The 24,705-nt window shown below is 32.1% G+C and overlaps 1 protein-coding gene across 1 annotated transcript in view; it reads right to left on the bottom strand.

Moving 5' to 3' along the window:
- Positions 1-21,845, bottom strand: part of LOC118183062 (inactive dipeptidyl peptidase 10-like) — a 484,033-nt gene extending 462,188 nt beyond the window's left edge. Inside the window, exon 1 of the mRNA XM_085819647.1 lies at positions 21,414-21,845. Coding sequence (XP_085675773.1) covers positions 21,414-21,845 — 432 coding nt within the window. The remainder of the gene's footprint in view (positions 1-21,413) is intronic.
- Between the last annotated feature and the right edge of the window lie 2,860 nt (positions 21,846-24,705).

The raw sequence follows: 24,705 nt of genomic DNA, 5'->3' as shown, positions 1-24,705 counted from the left end.
ACTCAAAATTTGTATTAGCGAAAATGCTTAATTCAGAATGAGTTCTTTGGTACTCTACTTTGGTTCTAAATCCCATCACTTCACGCAACTATTTGGCCTAACTTAATTTGCCAGTTTGGCATCACAATTATTACTTGAGTAAAAGACGAAACGCCTTCGTGTTTATTAATTATTGTTCATTGAACGGGAGTTGGTTTGTTCCCCTTGAAAAGTCAACTCATTTCCGATCAATAGCGATAATTACTTGCTTTTAATTTAATTTCTTTTTTCAAAGTTTGAAATTTTGTTATTCATGATTTAATTCAAGTCCCCGTAAAACATGTTTAACAATTTACATTCAAGTTACTTTAAAACACAATTTTTGGAATTACACTTCCTACATATGGGTTCACTCTTTTTAGATACTTCTACTAAATTTATATTAGGAGATAATATAATCAATATTTCTTTAGTAAATAAATTATATATATATATATATGTATATATAATAATTTACTTCCCAAACAGTATTGATTAATTGATTATATTATCTCCTAAGTTTAATTAAAGTAGAATTATTTTAAAAGTGTGCATCCATACTGGTAAGTTATATTTTGAAAGATGTTTTGAAGTAATTTGAAAGCAAAATGTTAATAATGTTTTAACGGGGACTGGAGTTAAATCATCATGAAGAATAATATTTCAATTGTAAAAGGAAAAATTAAAACATGTAATCATTGTCATTGATCGGAAATTAGTTGACTTTTCAAGGGGAGCAAACCAACTCCCGTTCAATGAACAATAATTGATAAAAATACGTAAATACGAAAGTGTTTCGTCTTACTCGAGTTATAAGTTAAAGCCAAATCGGCAATTCTAGTCAGGCCAAATATTTCCGCGAATAGTAGGAATTATGAACTAATGCTGATACTCAAAGGACTTATTCTCATGAAGCATTTTAGTCAATTCAGTTTGGAGTAAAAATCAATTACTGTAGAGAAATCCTGTAAACTCGAGTAACCGTCCCCGACACTTTCATCGTTACGCCTCTGAGTACTATATTATTTGTAGAAATTAAACATTGGAAATTGTCATTATGAAATCGAATTCAAAGTAAAGTTGAAATAAACATAGAAGATTATAAAAAAGATAAATAATGCAAACTTTGTAAAAACAAATCAAAGAAAATATAAAAATAATATAAAAATAATAGTAATATAAATAAGATCAGTGAATGTACATGAAGATATAAAGGCCAGAAAGGTATTAAGTAACTTACATTCTTTCTAGTGGGGGAGTTGGCAAAGTGTTCTCTTCGTGTCTGACTCAGAAGTGTAGGGTGTCCGAAAATTCTTAGCGGCAGTAGGGGCTTTGAATAATATCAGTCGGTAAGACTTGGGTGAAGTAATTTATGGTAGTGGGTGGGACTTGGAATTCTTGAGGGATGTATTTTGTGGAGTTCTTATCTGAGAGAGACCGTCTGTTAAGGTTTTTTGAAAATACTAGTGAATGGAAATTAATACTTCAAAACATCTTTCAAAATATAACTTACCAGTATGGATGCACACTTTGAAAATAATTCTACTTTAATTAAACTTGGAGATAATATAATCAATTAATCAATACTGTTTAGGAAATAAATTATTATTAACTAACGTTGCAGCAATTGCGCAAGTAATAATAACTAGTATTCGCACTAAATGGATTTAAGATCATACAACATTTGATATGCTAAATAGCAGCTATTAGCGCTATTTATCTCTTACCTAATGTACCCACTTTATATATTATCTCCATCCGTTTTAAGTTTTAAAGTTCTTATACGAAAACTTTACTGTATTGAAGGTTAGCAGCCTTCTTACTTTTATATCTTGCTAGTTTAACTCATATTGAAATCACTAAATGTCATTCCACTAGATGACAAACTTGAAAATTTAACGCCATGCCTGCTACAGGTAAACCCAAAAAACAATTTCTATGAAAAACATTTAACTGTATTTACATGATTACATGCGGTACTTGACATATTAAATATATAGGACAGACTAAAAACAATCTTAACTTTCGAATCAATAACCATAGAGCTCAAATCAAAAAATTCAACGCACAAAGAAATAACATTAAAATAAATACACCATCACAACTTAATACAGCAGAATTAGAACACTTTAAACACCATGACTTTAACTCTATTCAACTTCAGATACTAGATATAATACCCAATCACAAAACGCGAATCTTTCAGGAATCTCTCTATATACTAAAACAACGTTTACTTTATCCATATGGACTTAACACTTATATACATAGTCATAGAGATACTTCTAAGAAGTCTATTTTCAGCCAATTTAAACTCTACTGCATTAAAACGCAGAGAGGAAAAAGAGGAAGCAAAATAAAAAATAATGCGAGATTTTTATCCACTTTGGATACACTTGCATTGAAAAAACAATTGAAATGTTTTTTGACTCAGACTGCTTTCCCAAGAAACTTCTCAAATGGTTACACTCCTGTACTAATAAATTCCTTATCAAACTAAATAAATTCATTCAAGAAAGCTACGACGACATACAAATCATTAAAGACATGATTCTTGATTTTATTCTTTTCAGACTCTCTAATAGACTCACTCAACGCAAAATTTATTTTAAAGTCAATTTTCTGCATCCGCAGTTTGACAATATTCATTTCTCAAGAATCATCAGAGATTGTAAAGATTACTTCCCCGCAGTTGACACAATACCAATGATTGCATTTAAATATCAAAGGACCTTAAGCAACTTGCTTACTAACCACCATGAAATAGATGAAACTGCAGAATGACATTGTAAGACACCAATTTACAGCAATTACGTAGATTCTCATCACCAGCACATAATTACTGGCAACCTGAATATCATACAAAACCATCAACTAAAAACACTAATGAGTTATGGTACAAAATTTAGACCAGTCAGAAACATGACTACAAATTACTGTTACAAGACTTTCGAAAACAACATCAACGAATTTATAGTTAAAACAAGCTATCAACTGAATTTACCCATTTATACCTTCTTAAAATGGAAAGCTAAAATTCTTCAACTCATATCCACAGAAATCAGTCACCTCAAATTTAAAAGTACACTGAATTGGTCGCAACTTACATCAGATATTAATAAATTAAAACAGCTTTTTACTATTACAAAAATAGATAAAGCAACTAATAACTTTAGCATTATATGAAAACAATTCTACACTGAGATTATTCATAAAGAACTTCTCAACGCAACTACTTATCAATTAGCCAACCTTTCAGAAACATCTATAATAAACAGGATTAAAACTTTTCATAAGAAACTCAATATTACTTTCAGTGCAAACTACAACAGATTTACTAATCTTTATGCGATTCCCAAATTCCATAAAACACCATTAAAATTTAGATTTATAGCTAATGGAACTAATAATTACAAGAAAAATATAGACTATTATTTTTCAATTCAACTTAATAAAATCTGTAAATTTATTTTCAATGATTGTAACACTAATCATAACTATTGCTGGATCATTCATAATAACACTCCTGTCATTAATACCATTCATACCATTAACATCCAAAACATTAACTGCTATGATTTTGAAAACTTATGTACCTCACTTCCTCTAGAAGAAATCTATACCAGTCTACTTGATCTACCAATACTTTTCCCTAATATACTCAATATCATGACTCTTGACAAATGGAAAACCTACCTAAAATGCACACTTTTTCATAACTACATCAAGTTTCAAAATCAACTTTTTAAACAAGTCAGAGGATTGCCAATGGGCTTACCTTCCAGCACCTCGATCTGTAATATCTTTTTATTTGTCAAAGAATTTAACTTCCAAAAAAATCTACAACCACAAGAGTTAAATTACTACAAACACACCTACAGATATATTGATGACCTTATTACAATTAATAATTTTGGTAAAATTGAAAACTCAGACATTTATCCGAATTGTCTTAAACTTAATAAAACTAATAATTCACAAAATAGCATTGACTTTCTAGATCTTCAAATTATTAACTACAAAAAAATTTTACTTTTTGACAAAACAAGAAACTTCAATTTCAATACTAACAAATTAATAAATTGGAACTCCAACATATCCAAAAAAGTAATTAACAATACTATAATTAATCAAATACAACGAATTAAAACTATATGCACAGATACAATAGATTTACAACGCGAAATTTTGATCCTTATCAAAATTCTCAAAAATAATCTAATTCCCTTTCAATTTATCAACCATTGCCTTAAAAGAGCAGGCATTAAATATTCACTCTAAATCATTTAACTGATAGGGATATGATAATTTATTCCTAAACCTGAGAAGGCGGTATAAGTTGGATGACTGTCAGTTGAAAGATTTGTATATAGTGTAATTACTCAATTGTATATATTATAAAAAGCTAATTGTCTTCAGACATATACTGTTACTATACTGTTACTAAAACAATGGGCCTATTTCCTGCCTTTAGACTATCCATTAGCTCTTGGACAGCGAAAACGCCTTTTTCCTTTCATAAATTCTTAATCATTGCGACACGACAATTAGCCACAAATTAATTAATTTCCATTCACTAGTATTTTCAAAAAATGTTAACAGACGGTCTCTCTCAGATAAGAACTCCACAAAATACATCCCTCAAGAATTCCAAGTCCCACCCACTACCATAAATTACTTCACCCAAGTCTTACCGACTGATATTATTCAAAGCCCCTACTGCCGCTAAGAATTTTCGGACACCCTACACTTCTGAGTCAGACACGAAGAGAACACTTTGCCAACTCCCCCACTAGAAAGAATGTAAGTTACTTAATACCTTTCTGGCCTTTATATCTTCATGTACATTCACTGATCTTATTTATATTACTATTATTTTTATATTATTTTTATATTTTCTTTGATTTGTTTTTATAAAGTTTGCATTATTTATCTTTTTTATAATCTTCTATGTTTATTTCAACTTTACTTTGAATTCGATTTCATAATGACAATTTCCAATGTTTAATTTCTACAAATAATATAGTACTCAGAGGCGTAACGATGAAAGTGTCGGGGACGGTTACTCGAGTTTACAGGATTTCTCTACAGTAATTGATTTTTACTCCAAACTGAATTGACTAAAATGCTTCATGAGAATCAGTTCTTTGAGTATCAGCATTAGTTCATAATTCCTACTATTCGCGGAAATATTTGGCCTGACTAGAATTGCCGGTTTGGCTTTAACTTATAACTCGAGTAAAGACGAAACACTTTCGTATTTACGTATTTTTATCAATTATTGTTCATTGAACGGGAGTTGGTTTGTTCCCCTTGAAAAGTCAACTAATTTCCGATCAATGACAATGATTGCATGTTTTAATTTTTCCTTTCACATTTGAAATATTATTCTTCGTGATGATTTAACTCCAGTCCCCGTTAAAACATTATTAACATTTTGGTTTCAAATTACTTCAAAACATCTTTCAAAATATAACTTACCAGTATGGATGCACACTTTTAAAATAATTCTACTTTAATTAAACTTAGGAGGTAATATAATCAATTAATCAATACTGTTTAGGAAATAAATTATTATTAACTAACTTTGCAGCAATTGCGCAAGTAATAATAACTAGTATTCGCACTAAATCGATTTAAGATCATACAACATTATATATATATATAGGTGAGAATTTAAAATGTTATTGTTATGGCTTTTATTTTTATTCATAAATTAATAAATAGGACAGTCAAACATTTATGACTATACGTAAATAATTCCGAGTCATTCATCAAATATCTCAATATCTTAAGTCGATATTGAGAAGTCTGATTTCTATGTTAAGATTAAACAAAATAAAAAATTATGTATGATAATTTATATTATTTCACTTATTATTATTTTTTCAATCTTTCAACTTTGTGATCAAACTATTTATAAGTCACTTCGAACTCGTATCAAGCCGACAAACAAACTCTAGCAGTTAAAAAATAGTAATAATAATAATAATAACAATAATAATAATAAAACTAAGAATAAAACGTTATTTATGTTAATTTACATTATTTCACCTATTAATATTTTCTCAATGTTTCAACTTTTTTGATCGAACTCTTTATAATTCATTTTGAATTCATATACAAGCCGAAAAATAAACTAGAGCAGTTACAAAATAGTAATAATAATACTCAGAATAAAAAAAAAAAAATACGATAATTTATATTATTTAATTATTGATGTTTTCTTAATCTTTCACCTTTTTGATCAAACTATTTATAAGTCGTTTTGAACTCGTATAGAAGCTAACAAACAAACTATAGGAGTTACAAAATTGTAATAATAATATAAACAAAAATACTCATTATTATTTTTATTATTATATTATCACAATTTTGTAAAGAATTCATGTTTAATTGAATATACGGAAGCATTAAATAGCAAGCAAAATTTATTCTTCTTTCAAGGTATTCATCCTATTTTTATTCATACTGCAATGCAAAAGCGGAAGTTTTGGCTGCAACTATTAGCGACGGAATAAAAATAGACGCATAGACTTAATAAAACATCTGTAAGAAATGACATTTGACCTTTTCTGAACAGCAGCTCTGCCGCCTTACCGGAACTGACGTGCCAGACGGACGTAAATCGTAATTTTCTTCGTTCGAATTAGCAAAGTGACGTAAATAACACCGCAAAGTAGGTTATTCGGGTCAAAAAACAGACAACGCCCGTTTACGAGTTCTCGAGAAAGAACACATGCTACTTATTCTGCACAATATCTTCTTTTTCAAACTTTTTTTTTTCTTTTCATTTTTTTCGGGGGGGGGGCTTGTTAACAGACGAATACATGCTTTCTACTAAGTTTAAGGGTGTTCTCTGAAAAAAGAATTTTAATCTGCATATAAGTCCACAGTATAATCTTAAAATATGCAAAACGGTTTGATTTTGGATCTGACCAGTCATCTTGAGTCTTTTGTTTGCCCATAACGTAAACAAAACTCTATCACTTTCGATGGCATCGGATGTAGGTTCATTATCATCAGGAGAAAAGAAATTCTGAAAAGACATCTGTATTTACACCAAATTCCAAACAGCACAACGAACAGGGAGATAGTGTCGTTTCTCCATAAAAATAGTAATGAACCATTAGAAATTAAGTCAATAGCATTTTAAAAGTGTTAAAAAGAAATTGAAAATCATTAAATTCGTCCAATTTGGCGAGAAATTGCCAAACTTTGCCAAACTTGACGACTATTTCGCGACATTTTGGTCAGGTCTCTCTGTACCTGTAATTGGTACTTTAAATGAAAAAGTGAAATTGATCCTTATACGTAGTTGTAAATGTATATGCCTTTCAGCAATTTGAGAATTTGGAGGTACTGGAAATTTTTCAGAGGGCGGGGGAAAACTATATATAAGAATGGAGAGAACACCAGTTCTCAGTCAAAAAGCTTCTGTATATGTGGAAAAACACATAGAAGTGGAAGCTGCTCCAAGAAGCCAGAAAAAAAACCATCATGCATTTCTGCGAACATCATGCATCATGCATCATGCATCACGAAGAACATGTAAGCAGCTATCGCGACTGCGAAGCGTACAAGCAAAATTTTTCAAATATGACCCCCGAGGAAGCCTGCAATTCATGTGTTAACTTTCTTGCACTGAAATATAAAAATAAAACTCCTAAGAAAATTCAGCAGAAACCTCTGTATATTGAAAAAGTTAAGAACAAATTGAAGCAGCCCCCCCCCCGAAGAATTAAATGATGCTCTGTTGTGGCTGCAAGATGAGAAAAATCAAAAAATTTCTAGGAAACTTACTCATCGGTCAAATTAAAGCAGCAAAACCTCCAGCTGATAAACTAAAAGCGGGGTTATCAAGCAGTTCTGGTGTTTTAATACAATTCGCCAAAAGCGAAGAGTAGATTCTTCGAAAACGAAGGACGTTACTATGAAAACGTAACCCGGTGGAATGGCACGGATGTAGATTTCCGAAGTCTGAGTTTGCGGGTTCGGACCCGCGTTTTGCTTTATTGACTTTTTGCCTCCGAAAGAACTTTTTTTTATGATTTTGCATCTTTGAACGCCTGACTTTGTTATTTCAGACATTTTTTCACTTATAGGTGAACGGGGCGAATACATCATATTTATCTAATACTGCGAGTGGCCTTAGAACATTAGTTTCATTTATTGGTAAAAACTCGTTAATAGTTGAAACCCAAACCAAAAGATGAACCCAAATTCCAGTTCTCAGTTTCCATTTCACAGCTGACTTCTGGGTATTGACAGATCTCCGTGCGAGCTTCTCTATTAAGGGGACTCATACACCTTAAAAACCCATAAGATGTTTGAATAGATGGCTGTTACAAGAATTGGGATAACTTATTTATTTTGAAAGCAATTACTACCAACATTTTACAGCTGATACCATAATATAGCTGCTTTCTGAAATAGTAATCAGAAAGTTTGTGTTGCCAAAAACACTTTTATAATTTAATCCGCTTTGTGACAACATTTTTCGTCATGTTTCCAACTTGCGCGCACATTTTAAAACATTCTGTTTCATAATTTAATTCCATATTTAATATATAGCTTTTATAACATTTGTAAACTACTGTGAACCTATAATTCTAAAAATTTCATGTTAAATTTTTATTTTATTTTGAGTTAAGTTTATAAAATGTATTTTATTAACAAAATTTTTAATGTTTTCGTCCATAAAATTTTTCAGTATTAAAATATTCATCAGACTGTTGGTTCAGTTAGAAAATAGTGCCCAAATAAAGAATTCCGTCAAATTTCAAGTATGTACGATTAGCCATTTTTAAAATATCATGCGCACAAGGGGGAAATATGGCAAAATATTTTGTCACAAAGAGGATTAAATTACAAAAATATTTGTGGCAACACAAACTTTCTGTTTACTATTTTACAAAGCAGCTATATTATGCAGTCAGCTGTGAAAGGTTGGAAGTAATTGCTTTTAAAATAAATAAAATATACCAGTTCTTGCAACAGTCACATATTCGAAGATCATGAGGGGTTTAAGGTGTATGAGTCCCCTTAAGATATGCTTTGCATAGCGTTATTGTCCCGAGTAATTTGAAGTGGTTTCTACTGTTTGTGCTCTGTTATACCGAGAAGAGCTATTTGAGTAGTTTTGTGGAAAGTTCCAGAACTTATTTGGAAGTGGAAACTAAAGATTGTTTCTTTTGAAAAAAAAAAAATATCGTCGATTATGTTCGAATTTAATTGATTACGGTATGCACACAATAATGTTTTTCATCTTAAATATCCTTATTAAAATTTAATTAAATAACAGAACTCAGCGTTCTGCGCTGTTCATTTAAAGTTTATCTATTCCGAGTGCAAAAATTAAGTGTCACAGATACCACATCCTCATATATTTACAAATCGATAGCTATTTTGCAAAAAAAGCACCAAAAAAAGAATAGCTTTCAATGCACATTTCTTAAAAATATTTCATAATTTGTAAATTAAATTAGGATTCTTTGTTTTACAGGTAAATTAAATAAACAGTAACCTACTTAACATTCATCCGTTGTTAAGTGCTATTAACAAGCATTTATTTTGAATAAATTAATTAGTTATGTAATGGAAAATTTATCAAACAGCATTGCAAGTTATTTATGATGAGTTAATGAAAATGTAACCAGATCCAACATTTAAGCTTAATAAATTTTTATGAATAAATGATTATTTACATTGTGCTGATATCCTTTAATAAATTGATGCAAAACCTCAATTAATTTACGTCTGTTATGAATGTCTTTCCTTGTCTGTGATTAACTGACGAAATCTAATGACTAAACTTAATGACTTGTCTTCCACGTAATTTTCTTTTATTTCCCCCTCAGATCGGGACCGTAATAATACAATGATGCACTGTTATTTTATTTTTATTTTCCGACATTCATGTCAGATTTCGCTTATCTAGAAGAATCTGATAATTAAAACCAGTTGAATTCTGTTACAGGTGTATTGTAAAATGAAACAATTATATTTTCAGACTATCTGAAGCCAATATTACGCATTAGAGAACAGTAGTACATTTCTATAAATATTAGACATTTTAATGAAGCTACGCAGCTGATTTCTAATTAAAAATTTTAATGCAGCAGAATTAACAAGGATGTAATTAAATATTCATGAATTCCGCAAAATAAAGTTAAATTTTATCTGAAGGCCAGATAGGCTTTTATTGTAATGACCTAAAGTAGTTTTATTTACTGTATTTTATTTCAATAAAGATCAAGTTGTTCAAAATTGCCTTCTGTCTGAGTATGACGCACTGATTTTGCGACAGAATTAATAATTCGAGTTATTATATTATTTTATTTGTCTCATTCGATAATGCATTTTAGATTTAAAAGAATAATGCAATTATTATTTTGTGTTAGCTTTATTTTAAATTAATTTAAAAAAATTAAATAAGCTTAACTACAAAACACTTAGTTTTGTTTATTTCATAGGAAAATAAAATTTAGTCAAGTGTGCTGTGTTTATGTACAGCTTGCACAAAAAAGTGGGGGCATTTCTATATCATCCATTCTACTGGGTCGGTTGACGAAATTTAACTTGAGTTTTTCACGTCTCGAAAGCTCAACTTAGGATATATATTAGATTCATATATAGAATTGTTCTGATATAAGTACTCTGGTATAAAATCGGACTTTTTCTGAAATAATATACGAACCGTTTCTTTATATTTCGAGTCTACTACTCAAATTATGCCAAAGTGCCAGGTTCCGTAAAAATCCCACCAGTAGTTTTTAAAAAAATAGCTCTCAAAATTTTAGCTTCTTTATGCTAATTGAACTTGCTATATAATTATTAATATCTCCGTTTTTATTAGCCTTACTTGATTTGGTCTTTCATAATTCGAAATTTAGTTTCACTCCAAATAAAATTCATAGGTATTTCTGATTTATTTTTTAATTTACATTTTTTAATAATTTTATTAAATTTTTCAAAAAAAAACATATTAAATTATAATCTATAAATATTTTACCGTCACTTAAAGTAGATATATTTCTAAGCATATCTACAAAACATTACAGTTTTTTTATCCAAAATTTCCAAAGATATATGTTAATTTATATATTATTGGCGCGTTTTGAAATTTGGCATATTTGTATAAGCGATAATAACGCCAAATGTGGTTTATGGTTTACGCACTTTGTTAAAATCATTTGAAAGAATGCACAAAGCACTTTCTTTTCCTCTCGTGCAGAATGAAAGGGAAAATAAAGTAAGTTACTATAAGTTAAGAATTTGGCTAAGTTAATTATTCCTGGTGTAAACTGAAAAAGTGTGCCATGATACAATTTTTAATTTCTCGGTAAATGTCTCACGAAATCTTACAAAATTAATATTTAGGCACAATCTGAGTCGTAGAATAGAAATATGGAAAAAACATAGGTATGGTCATATCAGAAAAGTCCGATTTTGTGTCAAAATACCTATATTTAGCATTGTTAGAACAATGCTAAATATAAATGTAATATATATCCTAATTCGTGCTTTTGAGACAGGAAAAACTGAAGTTATATTTCGTTAATCAGCTCAGTAGAACGGAAGATACAAAACTGTCCCTCCCGTGTTGTTTGTGTGCAGAGTGTACGTAAAATAAAAAACATGATGTATATCAAACCTCAAAACGAATTTATAACGTAATTTTTGTCTAAGTAAAATAATTAAACAAAGAAATCAACAATATATAAGTTTTTAAATCTTTATATTATTTAAATCAATGGTACGTTTAAATAAATTTAAATAACTTAGCAATCTTAATTTTTTTAGTTAAATAGGCCATCAAGTAACACGATTGATCCTGATACCTAGGATTGGAAGAGTTGAAATTCTGAATATTAAGAAAAAAGTGGATTTAAATTCAAAGTAGATTTAGATGAATAACAAATTGAGTATAGATTAAAAAATGTTATTCGGCATTCAGATTTATTTCATCACAAACGCTTTTAGAGCTTTTACGCTATCGCTTTTTTCAGCTGAATAGCAGAAAAACCAGAACAGCAAAGTTTCTATAATTTGTTATTATGTGTTGCTTAACGAAGACATTCGTTATAATGAAGGGAAAGAGAAAAGTAATGAAAAGGATCAGAATAAGAAGTGCCATCTAAAGGTGAGGAATCAAACCAAAGCAAGGCTTCATAGTATCTGTATTGATTGATGTTAAAAACGGATTATAATTCACGTCATTGATTAACGTTACAAATTAATGTGGAAAGCGTCAAAGAAATTTAATGTGCAAACTGACAAAATATTTTAGATGATTTTGGAACAAACAAAACTCAGTTTGTTGTTTGTTCGCACGCAAATAAATATTATGCAATAGTCAGCTTATTTTTTTTCTTTCTTCGAATATAAGATTTATGTTTGTTCAGACAAAATTTTAAAGAGCATTTGGTTTCACCAATGTATATCAAGTTGCACTAGACAAACAATGATTAAATACTTTACATACCATGTCAGTAATAGGCATTTAAGAATCGAAATGCATACTATTACGAATTTTGTACACAGATAAGACAGATAGAGATGACTTGTAACATAGATGATATTTTGTACATAAATTATACTTTGTATATCATTTGCTTAATGACAGGTAGATATGATACTTTGTATATCATCAACTTGATGATAGATAGATGATACTTTGTACACAGATAGATGATATTTATTTACAATAAAAATTTTCTCGAACTTTGCTTATAGTAAACACATTTTTATAACTGACAACGGGAAAGATATAAATAACGACAGAAATATTGTTTCGAATAGTGTTTTTCCTTAAAAGAAAAGGTAACACTTTTAATCGCTTGTTCAATAATCTCATATGAAAAGTCTCTATCAGCTGCGATTGAGTTATTGATTAAAGATTGAATTAGAGAAGTAAACAAAAACAGCATGGTAAACAAATGTTTCGAAAACGGTCAAATTTATTTAGTAGAATGACAGAAAATAGCACTATATGGGAGAAAGGGTGATGAAATTTTGAGATATTAGTACGAGAGAGTTTTCCGATACATATATATATAGAGCCTGAGATATATCAAATAAGTTTTTTAATTGTCACTTCCCATGCTCTTCTAAAGACCTCAATAATAAAGGTGTTGATGTTATCTTTTCTCATGTGCGTGGCCACAATGGCAATCTAGGAAATGAAAGGGCGGATTGGTTGGCAAAACAAGCTACACATCTTCAAGTAATTATTCCAATGATACTTCGCAAGTCATTTTACAAGAACAAAAGTAGGGATGATACAATACTCAAGTTTGATGAACTATACAGGAATTCTACTACTGCCTCGTTGACTAAAGTATATTTTCCTTCCATTCCTCACAGACTGAATAATAAACACTTTTTCTGCAATTTTGAAGTTACTCAATTCTAACTGGACATGGTAAAAAATTCAATTCATATCTGAAGAGATTTAGATTATCTAGTACAGACCTGTGTTCATGCAGTTTCGGGGAAGTGCAAAACGTCGAACATTTGTTGTTCTATTGTTCAAGGAAGGACGAAAGTGAATGTTACATTTCCTCTCTCTCTTCACGTATTTGTCCAATATAAAATGGCTTTTTCTTTCTTCTATAAATTTATCTCTTACGTGCCATCTGTGAATTTGTAAGTTTATTTTATTTTGTGTTGTGCTGTTGTATTTGTTTGTTTTTTTCACTTACCTCTGTAAGTCTTGTGTAATACTATGTGGTGCACAAGGATTTAAAATTTTCAATTAAAAAAATGTTTACGTAAGTGAAGAATATCATCCTAGGATTTTAAGGGATTTTATAGATATATCCTGAAAAGAATTTCTTGTTATTTTTAATAAGCATGAAGGAAGCACCACAAAAATATTTCGTTCTTCTTCAAAGAACTGAACCTAAAAATTCATCCGACTTTAAATGATTGACCAGTAGTTCGTCTGTTTCGTCTTATCTGAAGTTGTATTGAGATAAAGCATGAAAAAATAAAGAAAAAAGCCAAACTGATATTCATTTTCTATGCAATTCTTTACTTGTGGTTTTTTACCAGTATATACTGATGCAACATTTTATGCTTCCAGAAAACTTCTTTAATTTTAACGAAATATTCAGTTGCTTTTCTGAATGCCTTTATAATGGACTGAATCATTAGAATTCACTTCATAATATATGTATTACAGATTGCATCCCAATTTATAATCTGTGCGACAGAAAAATTACAATGCTCTTAAATAAATGCATCTATTGCTTATCATTGATTAAAATAATTATTAATCAATGATAAAAAGTAAATTCATTTAATTTCAATAATTAAAGCTGCTTTAATGCCATTCTATTTGATTCCATTGACTAACCACAATATTATATGAAAATAAAATTTTGACATAAATCAAGTCGATAAAATTAGAAACAAAAATTTTAACCTAAATCTGTTCAGTCGATGAAAACTATGTACTTTACGAAAATTATTTTCTCCCAAATTTGATATATTTATACAGACACTGATGACTCATGAAGCGGTCTTTTAATAATTTGAATTTTTGCATTTATTCCTTAGCATTTTATCAATGACAGTAATATTTGTCATTGTAATTACCAATGACATTTCCTCTCAAAACTGAAATATTTTAGTTGTTATATTGTTGCCACTAAGAAATACCCAAATATTACTTATTTAACTTTTCGAACAAACTTCTGTAGTAATTTGACACATATTAAAGATGGTATGTAATTGACAATGATAAATCGATAGCAGATGTCACTCTTTTTATTTCCGTCCTATTATTTACAACACCTCGAAAGATAATTCTTTTTTATTTAATATACGTAACATTTTCCATGGCATATAAAATCCTTGGTCAGGATCATGTCTTGCAAACAGAAAGAAAAGATAAAAAGAAAAACAAATTACAAACAGTCATTAGCAAGTGTTACTAGCTTTGTTCCAAGCGTACTTATAGAATACGGGTTCTGAGTATTACCATTTGGCAAAGCATAAGAAGTTTGATTACTTTTTTTTCAAATTTTCCAGACTACTAGGGAATGTCCCAATTAGCATTTGAAATTACTATTTCAGAATGTTCCAATTAGCAATTGAAATCATATTTCGGAATGTCCCAATTAGCATTTGAAATTACTATTTCGGAATGTCCCAATTAGCAATTAAAATCATACTTCGGAATGTCCCAATTAGCATTTGAAAACTTACAAATGCACTTCTTAATAATTTAAATTTTTGGTTTATCTTACAATATTTATTTAAGTGATAAAACTTAGAACGCATTTCATTTAAAAATATCTGTATGAGAATTTTATGAGCCTTTGCAATTTTGAATTAATTGATAAAATTTTTTATAATGCTATATATATTTCATAGAACAGAAAGTGTCCTTCTAATTTTATAATATTTCGCATTTATTTAGTTTTTTTTCGTAAATTTTGTAATAAATTTGTGACAACTTTTTCCCACATTTTTAATGAAAAATATATTTTTGAGCTGCTGGCTCTATTCTGAAATTTTCAAATTGCAATTTATTTTTAACTTCTCTTGCTTGACGAAAAACACTTTCGTAATGACTCATTAAACTACGATTTTATTCCACAAAAATAAAATTAAAAAATATATTTCTAGTGTTTCGCCCTTTTTCTCCTGCTTCTTTTCTATATTTAATGGCCACATACTTATTTTCAAATACAAATATATATCGCAAAGGGAGTAGATTATCAGGTATTAAAACAAAAAGCAACAAAATAGTACCAAAAGAAATGATACCTTACCACATATTTCGTTTTTTATGAAAACGCCTCAGCTAATTTTGAAAATTCAAGAATTTCTTTTGCCTTAATTGCTGTTTATAAACCTTAACAGCGTCAAATATGAAGCTGAAAATTGTTGAGATGAAATTCGCTGCAATTCTAGCATCAACAAACAATAAAACATTTTCCGACTCTCCAAATCTTTCGCACGAGCACTAAATGTAAACATAGGCAAAAGTCTAAATTGAGAGTATTCGTTCTTTAACGCGATTATAATTGTATTCTATGAGTGTATTTATTTTTACAAAGATGAGAATGAAGCTCTTTGATGGCATTGACGACTGAAAATGTTTAGTTAGAAACAGCTAATTAAATATCCAAATATCACAAATCTCGCTTTGGAATATTTGTTGTACAGACACTTGAGCAAAATAATTGGAGGCTCACTGAAGTATAAAAGCGTCTTAGTTTTGTAGTTAATGACAGACGAGGTGAATTATCGCTAAATTATTATGTTTACCATCACGATATATCTTTCAGAAATGGTTCATTTGCAATTTGCTTTTAGAATTAAATTTTCATTGTATGGAGAGCTAGAAAAGTAAATAAATTAAGGGCATTATATGTGAAAACATGGAAAATTATTGTTCTTAAAATTTTAAGCATTTCAATTTAATGAATAATGTAAATGCAAAATAGACAATCACATTTTAAAAGAAATTTTTAATAAAATATAAAGTTTCGAAATGTAATAATAAAAATGGATTATAATTTTTAATTAGTTAACAATGCTTTTGCTTGGGACTATATTTGAAAAATATTTGAATTCGTTTTGTTTCAATTTTGAAAAAAAAAACCGGTTAACATATATAACTATCTCAATGGAGTTGATTTTTATTGTAACTTAGTACAGTAATAAAATATGCTAGATGTTTATTATAAGTATACCTTTGAGAATAATTCCTTTGCATTTTTTTATATTTAAGATATATTTATTTTCCTTCAAATATTTCAGAAAATTTCAGATAGCAAACAATCTCACAAAATTTTAAATTGTGAAAAACATTTTTTGATCGAAACTCAAATAAATATTTATTTCGTAAAACATAAAACTTTTAAATAAATTTACTTGATAAATAATAAATGTCACTCTACGAATTAAATATGTCAAGTGCAATATATAAGAGTATATTAAATATGTCAAGTACAATGTGTAAGAGTATAGAATATTGCAAAAGAGTATCGTATGTGAATTAGTAGTTAGGGATGTTCTTAAATTAAGCAGTGCAATAAATATTATAAATAGACAGAGAGAATTATTTTCCCTCAAAATAATTTTCCTAATTAGCTCATGACCGAATAGAATTTTCCAACCAAATATAATTAAGCTTTATATGTGACTAAATTAGGCAGGTAAGGATTTAAATTAAACTAGAAATACTCCATTAATCAAGTAGAGACGTATAAAATAGGCACTTATTATTGTAAGTGTCGATCTTTTATATGCTTAACAATTGCCTAGACTAGAAACAAAAAATGTGCAAAACCACTCGTCGACCAATAGGGAGCAGGAAAAAGTAAGACATATCACAGTGGTTACTATAAAATCGTACGGTTATTTGCTGCGAGAAATTATCGTATTTACCCCTGCAGATCTTTTTGATCGAAATGGCCAATACTTCCAGCTAACAATGAAAGATTAGAGGTTCGCAACTTGTCTAGACCATGAATGATTTTGATAGTTACCACTCTCATCAAAATATCACTGCACTGGCGAAAGAACTAATAACGTAGAGGACGGTAACTTTTAACCAACTACTTAGACTACGGCCACCCAAACAGTATAGTGGTTAGCATCGCTGACTACCGTGCCGTTCGAATTCTGGATAAGGCATAGATATTTGAAAATATATAATGTCCGTGCGGCATGGGAGGTTCGAAAGAACCTTAGAAAGTCCTCCACGAAGGCATCCCTCCCCTTAGGCAGATAGCCCTAGTGTGCTTTGCCGTAATCTCAATAAACCAAACCAAACCGTGCGGCATGGGGGTCACTCTAAATATGCAGCGAGCAAAAGTCCTCTCGAGAGGTTGCTTGTAGGGAAAGAGCATGGAAGTAGGAAAGGGAGGAGGGGCCATTCCGCGCTAGAAGTGAAGCACTGCTTTGAAGCTTGGGTCACCAGACGGGGTGTTCTTTGTTTACATTCAGAAGCTCGCTTGACAAGATTCTGATAGTATTTCGACACTCGACAGTTCCATAGAAATCGAAAAAGGGACACTCTCGCATGAAAGAAACATTCCTAGTGTGATGGATAATAGCAATTTGTATAGTTTACTGACATTTACGCAAAAATAACATCTTGGTTATTTTTCGATAACTAACAACAGCGATTTTGATTATGAATTTGTTTTATAAAATTCTAAGCTGTTGCACTACAAAAATATAGATTTTAAGAAAATTGCTAAAAGAGATCTGCCAAAATTTATTTTCTAGAAGATTTGTGTCATGCCTCGCGCTCGTTCAAACACGAGGTGGGTTCTTCGGTGTAAACTTACCATAGTGGGAAAATAACAGTTGTCCGCTTTGACATTTTCTTCACTAATTTATTACACAAATTGCACTATGGATACACCATACAACGAGTACACTGTAAAATAAACTATATACAATATATATATACAAGGCGCGCAAAAGAAATTAAAACATATTTCTTTTCTCTACGTTCTCACACGGCATGCTCGCCGGTCCAACTCCCAGTGCCCCCTCCTTCCAGTCTTTCTTCCCCCCACCAGCCTGCCTCGACCGGTTTTTCCGGGGTAAGTCACTTCCGTTCTTCGTCTTTCATCAGGGGAAGGAACTTCACACCTCCCCTCTGGTTTGTAAATATTTACGACTGAGTCGAAAAATTTGAAACCCATATTATTTTGGCACTTACCAGGTAGTCCCTCTTTTCCGGGACACAGCACAAGGAATCACAGTAAAACCAGAGAGCAAAAAAAAAAAGGGTCATGCTACAGTTATAAACACTAACACAAAAAAGAACACTTAAAACACATAAACATAAAAACTGCACATGTCCAAATTTCTACAGCGATACAAACAAAACATTGCAATATCAACTCACTGACACTTCTTTAAGGAATAATTCGTTTACTAATATACCCTAATAACACAATCTTTTCTAGAGTAACCACAATAATACAAAAAAATAATAAATGAAAATTACAATATCTATATACTTTTTGCCATACTAGCATTGAACATTATCCTTTCTAGTGTTACAATAATAAACAAACACACACAAAAAAATATATGATACCAACATTAGTTTCTTTTTTTTTTTTTCAATTTAGTTCAGATTATTGGTCACTTATACATTCGTGAGGGATCCTCGACAATGCGTCTGCATCGGAGTTTTTAGCTCCTGGTTTATGCATTACAGTGACTTGGAAGCGGGATAGAGCTAATGCCCATCTCTGTAATCTAGCATTCCGGGGTATCCCTTCGGTTAAGTACTTTAATGGGTTATGGTCTGTATGCAACAAAATTTTATTTCCGTATGTCCAAGTTTCGAACTTGTCGAGAGCCCAAATAATTGCATACGCCTCTCTTTCTATAGTGCTCCATTTAGACTGAGCGCTAGTTAATTTCTGGCTAGCAAATGTTATCGGTCTAGCTTTCCCATACTCATCTCGTTGAAGTAAACACGCTCCAATACCTATTAGTGAGGCGTCTGTGTTAATTTCAAAAGGTTTCCGTATATCCGGCGTATATAAAGACGATGTCGTGCACAATGCATCCTTTAATTCTTTGAATGCCTTCTCGGCTTCAGACCCCCAAGGTATATCATTAGGTATAGATTTTCTCGTGAGCTCAGTTAACGGCCTAGCTATTTTTGCATAATTCGGAACATACTCTCGATAGTAATTATATAACCCCAAAACTGATCTTAATGCCTTTTTGGTTCTAGGTGGCTTCAAATTTTTAATGACCTGCAATTTCTCTGGATCTGGGCCATGTCTGCCTGAGCCTACTATGTGACCTAAATACTTTACCTCCGACTTGCCAAAAGAGCATTTCTCTAAATTAGCCGTAAAGTTCAATGTCTGTAAAGTACTGAGTACGGCTCTTAAATGTTTAAGATGTTCTTCCCACGTTGACGAATAGACAATTATATCATCGATGAAACTTTCAGCATAATCACTATGTGGTCTAAGAGCTTGATTCATAACTCTTTGGAAAGTTGCGGCAGCACCTGACAAACCGAACGGCATCACTTTCCACTGATACTGACCCTTCGGAGAAACAAAACTCGTCAGATGTCTACTTTCCTTCTCCATAGGGATTTCCCAATACCCCTTAAGAATATCTAGCGTAGACAAATAACGTGCTGCCCCTGCCTTATATCGAAGCTCTTCTGCGTTTTGCATAGGAAATGGGACAATCTGACTTTCCGCATTAAGCCCTCGATAATCACAACATAAACGTACGCTTCCGTCCCGTTTCGCTACACACACAATAGGGTAAGCAATCTCTGCTGTGGAAGGTTCAATTAAACCTCTTTCTAACAAATCAGCAATTTGCTTTTCCACCTGTGGCTTCAACGCCTCAGGTACCTTATAAACATGAGGTTGCTTTCTTTCAACTCCCGTTTTTAACCTGATACTGTGGGATCCTACCTTCGCACATTTAATCTCCCCGTCAAACACTACATGGAAAGATTTGATTAATCTGCTCAACTGATCCCTTTGTGACCTATCTAAATGTTTCCATTCCTCTGAAACACAGATCCTATCTAAAAGTTTGTCTACTTTAGGGTTTCTTTGAATAGGCGCGTGCTGCACCTCCCCAAATTCTGTGTCAGCCTCATAGATTATCCCTACTGCATTTATAGGCTGTATATATTTCCGTAACTTATTTTGATGCAAATGTCTAACAGATTCATCTGGCAATTTTACCAAATATGAATGTGGAGACTTTTTCGCAACTATTTCTCCAGGTCCTGTCCATTTCGAGCAAAGTTTATTTGTTGACGTTGGTATCAGTACTACTACCTCATCTCCTATCTCGAATTCATTTTCCTTAGACCTCAAATTATGATGATGAACATATTTCTGCTGTTTAGCTTCCGAATTTTCTTTAGCGAATTTCTCTGCCTCCTGTAACCTATTTCGAAGAGAAATTAAATATTCAGTAACTGATTCCCCAACTCCTTGTGGTAATACCGTCTCATCTACCCAACTTGATTTAAGTATCGCCAGTGGCCCCACTGGCACCCGACCATACATCAGCAAAAATGGTGAGACTCCGGTAGTTGAATTCGGTATCTCCCTATAAGCCCATAACAAATATGGTAACTGCTTATCCCAGTTTCTTCCTTGAGTATTTATCGCGTGATGCAACATTGACTTCATTGTTCCTATCCATCTTTCCACTAGCCCGTTTGACTGCGGATACCCTGGCGTAGAAAATTTTGGCGAGGCCCCTAACCTAGTTAAAAATTCTTGTGTTAGCTTAGCCTTAAAGTTCGTTCCGTTATCCATGGCTATCATTCTCGGAACTCCTGTTCGCATGAAAATATCAATGAAAGCGTCACATGTAGCTTTCGCTGTTATCGATTTTAGTGGAATTGCCTCCGGCCATCTGCTATGTTGATCAACAACACATAACACATACTGGTGCCCTCTTGAAGATTTCGGCTCAATCGGCCCTAAAACGTCCGCATTAACCACTTGAAATGGAAGTTCTGGCCTCCCTACTGCTGTAATTGGAGCCCTATCCTTCACTTTAACTTTCCTTCGTAGCTGGCATTCCTTGCAAGCTTCACACCACTTCCGCACCTCCTTTGACAATCCTTCCCACCAAAACGACATTTTAATCCTTTCCGCCGTCTTCTTTGCTGCGAAGTGCCCCCCTTGTAAGCTTTCGTGAGCCAACTTCACAATTTCTTTCCTGCGGCTTTGAGGAACAACTAACTGACTACATCGCTGCCCATTGACACTTCCCGTATGGTACAAAATTCCTGACTCCAGCCAATACCCATTCTTGTTATTACGTGCATCCATGAACGCGCTTTTCAGCGAAATACATTCCGCTTGCTCCTGTCTAAAACGTTGAGTTTGCGATAAGGGTGGGTTATCAGCTGACACTTGCTCACTGCCTCCCACTTCTACTTCCCCCTCATCTTTACTCCTTACCAACGGTGTAGTACGAGCTATTTCCGTTTCACCTTCGACCTCGTGACTGGCTTTTTCTGTCGATTCCTTTCCGTCCAAGTTACTCGATACCTGACCAACTCCCAATACTAGTTTTTCTTCCTTATTTTCTCCCCAATAAATATCTCCTTGTTCCCTGAGAAGTCTAAAATCTCGAGGTGTCACCAGCGCCTCCTCGTTCAAATTATGCACTACTGCTGCATGAACGTTTACATAAGGCTGTACCTCCTCTTCTCCTGACCAGATACTGATAGGTACTGTAACTAATTGGGCTTCTACCTGGGGTCCCACGGCGGGTTGTAACCATATCTTCCCTCCAGACTCTAAATATTTCTGTGGAACTACCGATTTCCGGATTACAGTAACTTCTGCTCCGCTATCAATCACTCCTTTGAATCTAGCGTTGCCTATCTGCAGTTCTATCCTAGGTAATTCCCCACTTGCCCTAGTTAACGGAATTTCTTCTGCATAGTTAGCTAACTTCAACCCTACGCATATTTTATTTAATCCCTTTGCTTCCACCTCATCCGTATCCTCTTTTTCGCTTCCTCTCTTGGGTTTCGCTATCAGGTTTATCGCTGGACAAAAACGCTTTATGTGTCCTTCACCCTGACACTGAAAACATTTTAGAACTTTCTTATTTGCCTGCATCATTCCTTGAGGTTCTAAAGTTTTTACCCCTTTGTACTTCTCCTTATCAACCCTGTAATCAGAACTGAAATTCCCCTTACTCTTATTTGGTCGTCCTAATTTTTCCCCTTGTCTTATCGGTTCCTGTTTTGGTCCCACTTTATTTACTTCCTGAGCACTCGTATTGTAATTTCTAGGCATTGCTGCAACGTATTTATCCAAATCATTTGCAAGCTCTGACGGAGATAACCAGTTTTCTACCTCTTTTAACAGTATATGCGCCTTAACATTTGCGGGTTATTGATCTTTTACTTGATCGACAATCAATAGTTCTCTTAATTTATCAAAAGTCTTAACTTTTCTGGATTCTAAGTAGAAATCAAGTGCTGCCTCAACCCTTGCTATGTGCTGAGTATACGTTTCCTCATATCTTTTTACACATTTTTCTAAATTCTTTTTATGTTGCAATGGGGTAATCTGGAATTCTTTTAATACTGTATCTTTAATCTTAATATAATTATCCAAATCCCTTTCACCCAGAGTTGAAATCAAACTTTTAACTTTAGTTTTTAAACTCTGCAAAATAATTTTCCCCTTATGTTCTTCAGGAATTTTATAGAGATTAAACATCATTTCCGCATGATGGAAAAAGAACGGCCATTCCTCAGCTTTAGATGGCGGGTCAATCATAACTCCTTTCATTATTTTTAAATGTTTCAAGAAATCATTTCCCTTGCTCTCAGCATCTGAAACCCCTTCATCCTCTGAGCCGGATTTATTTCCTCCTTTATCTATTTTCCTACTCTGAATTTCTAATTCTTTAATTTTTATCTCGTGTTCTCTCTCTAATTGTCTTTCCCGAAATTCCATCTCTTTTAATCGGTCTTTAGCCGCATCTGCCTCTAACTTACACCTTTCTAGCTGCAGCTCCATTTCCTTTAACTTAATTTGAGCCTGCATGTTCTTAATAATTTCATCAGATTCTTCTGACACCCTATTTCTCCTTTTAGGACCCATATTAACTTCTGGTATTTCTTTTCACAGCTTTACCCATACAACACATAAATAACACTTAATTTTACAGGCAAACATACATATTTCACTACTACTGAATACTACCCTTATTCATTTAGCAAACATTATCATTAGTGAACACAATCATGAATACCTTTCTCATATTACTATTAACATATATTTCTATTAACATATATTTCACCATATATTGTTAACACATAAATACCAAAAATTATCTTAGCTTTTGAATTAGTACAAAAAAAATAGTTCTGAATACTTTGACCTTACGCCGTAATACCTTACATATTCTGGAAATGAAACAAACATTTACTTATTGCTCTCAAATCATTAAACTAATTAATTTTTAATCAACCTATTAACTTAAATGACTAAAACATTTTGCCAAAACACGGCAACAACAAAAATAGATAATTTCTACCTTAATTAGTAACATGAGCACACAATTAAATGTTCCGAAATTTCTGCTGACATATTTTTGAACTATTTTAACATTCATTTAGCATACATTATCTCCTTAATAACAAAATTAATCATAATTCCTTATTTGCATATAAAATATACTTTCTAAGTGTCTACTGGCTTTAACGCCTGGCATTCTCATCATGTTATTAACCGACATTAACACAATTTTAATTTTCTCCGTTACTATAGTAATTATAGGGAGGGAGCTCTCTTCATTTATATATTGTGCTTCCCAAGAAATTAAGAGGGACTTACCTTTGATCCCGATAGTAGAAAATGACGAGTTGTGCTCAATTCTGTACAATTTCTTCATCGCGCTGCATAACACTTCACTTAATAATATCACCACGGTAATACTGATGATCACTTTTACCATCCACTGTTTCAACACTGCACGAACATTTCACTTAATAATATCACCACGGTAATACGGATGATCACTTTTACCATCCACTGTTTCAACACTGCACGAACATTTCACTTAATAATATCACCACGGTAATACTGATGATCACTTTTACCAGCCACTGTTTCAACACTGCACGAACATTTCAATTAATAATATCACCACGGTAATACTGAT

This window comes from Stegodyphus dumicola, chromosome 6 (assembly GCF_044657685.1).
Source record: "Stegodyphus dumicola isolate Sdum_Otavi_A_Nest chromosome 6, ASM4465768v1".
NCBI lineage: Eukaryota > Metazoa > Arthropoda > Arachnida > Araneae > Eresidae > Stegodyphus > Stegodyphus dumicola.
Note: the sequence above shows the minus strand (reverse complement) of the source record. Positions and strands in the feature narration are given on the sequence as shown.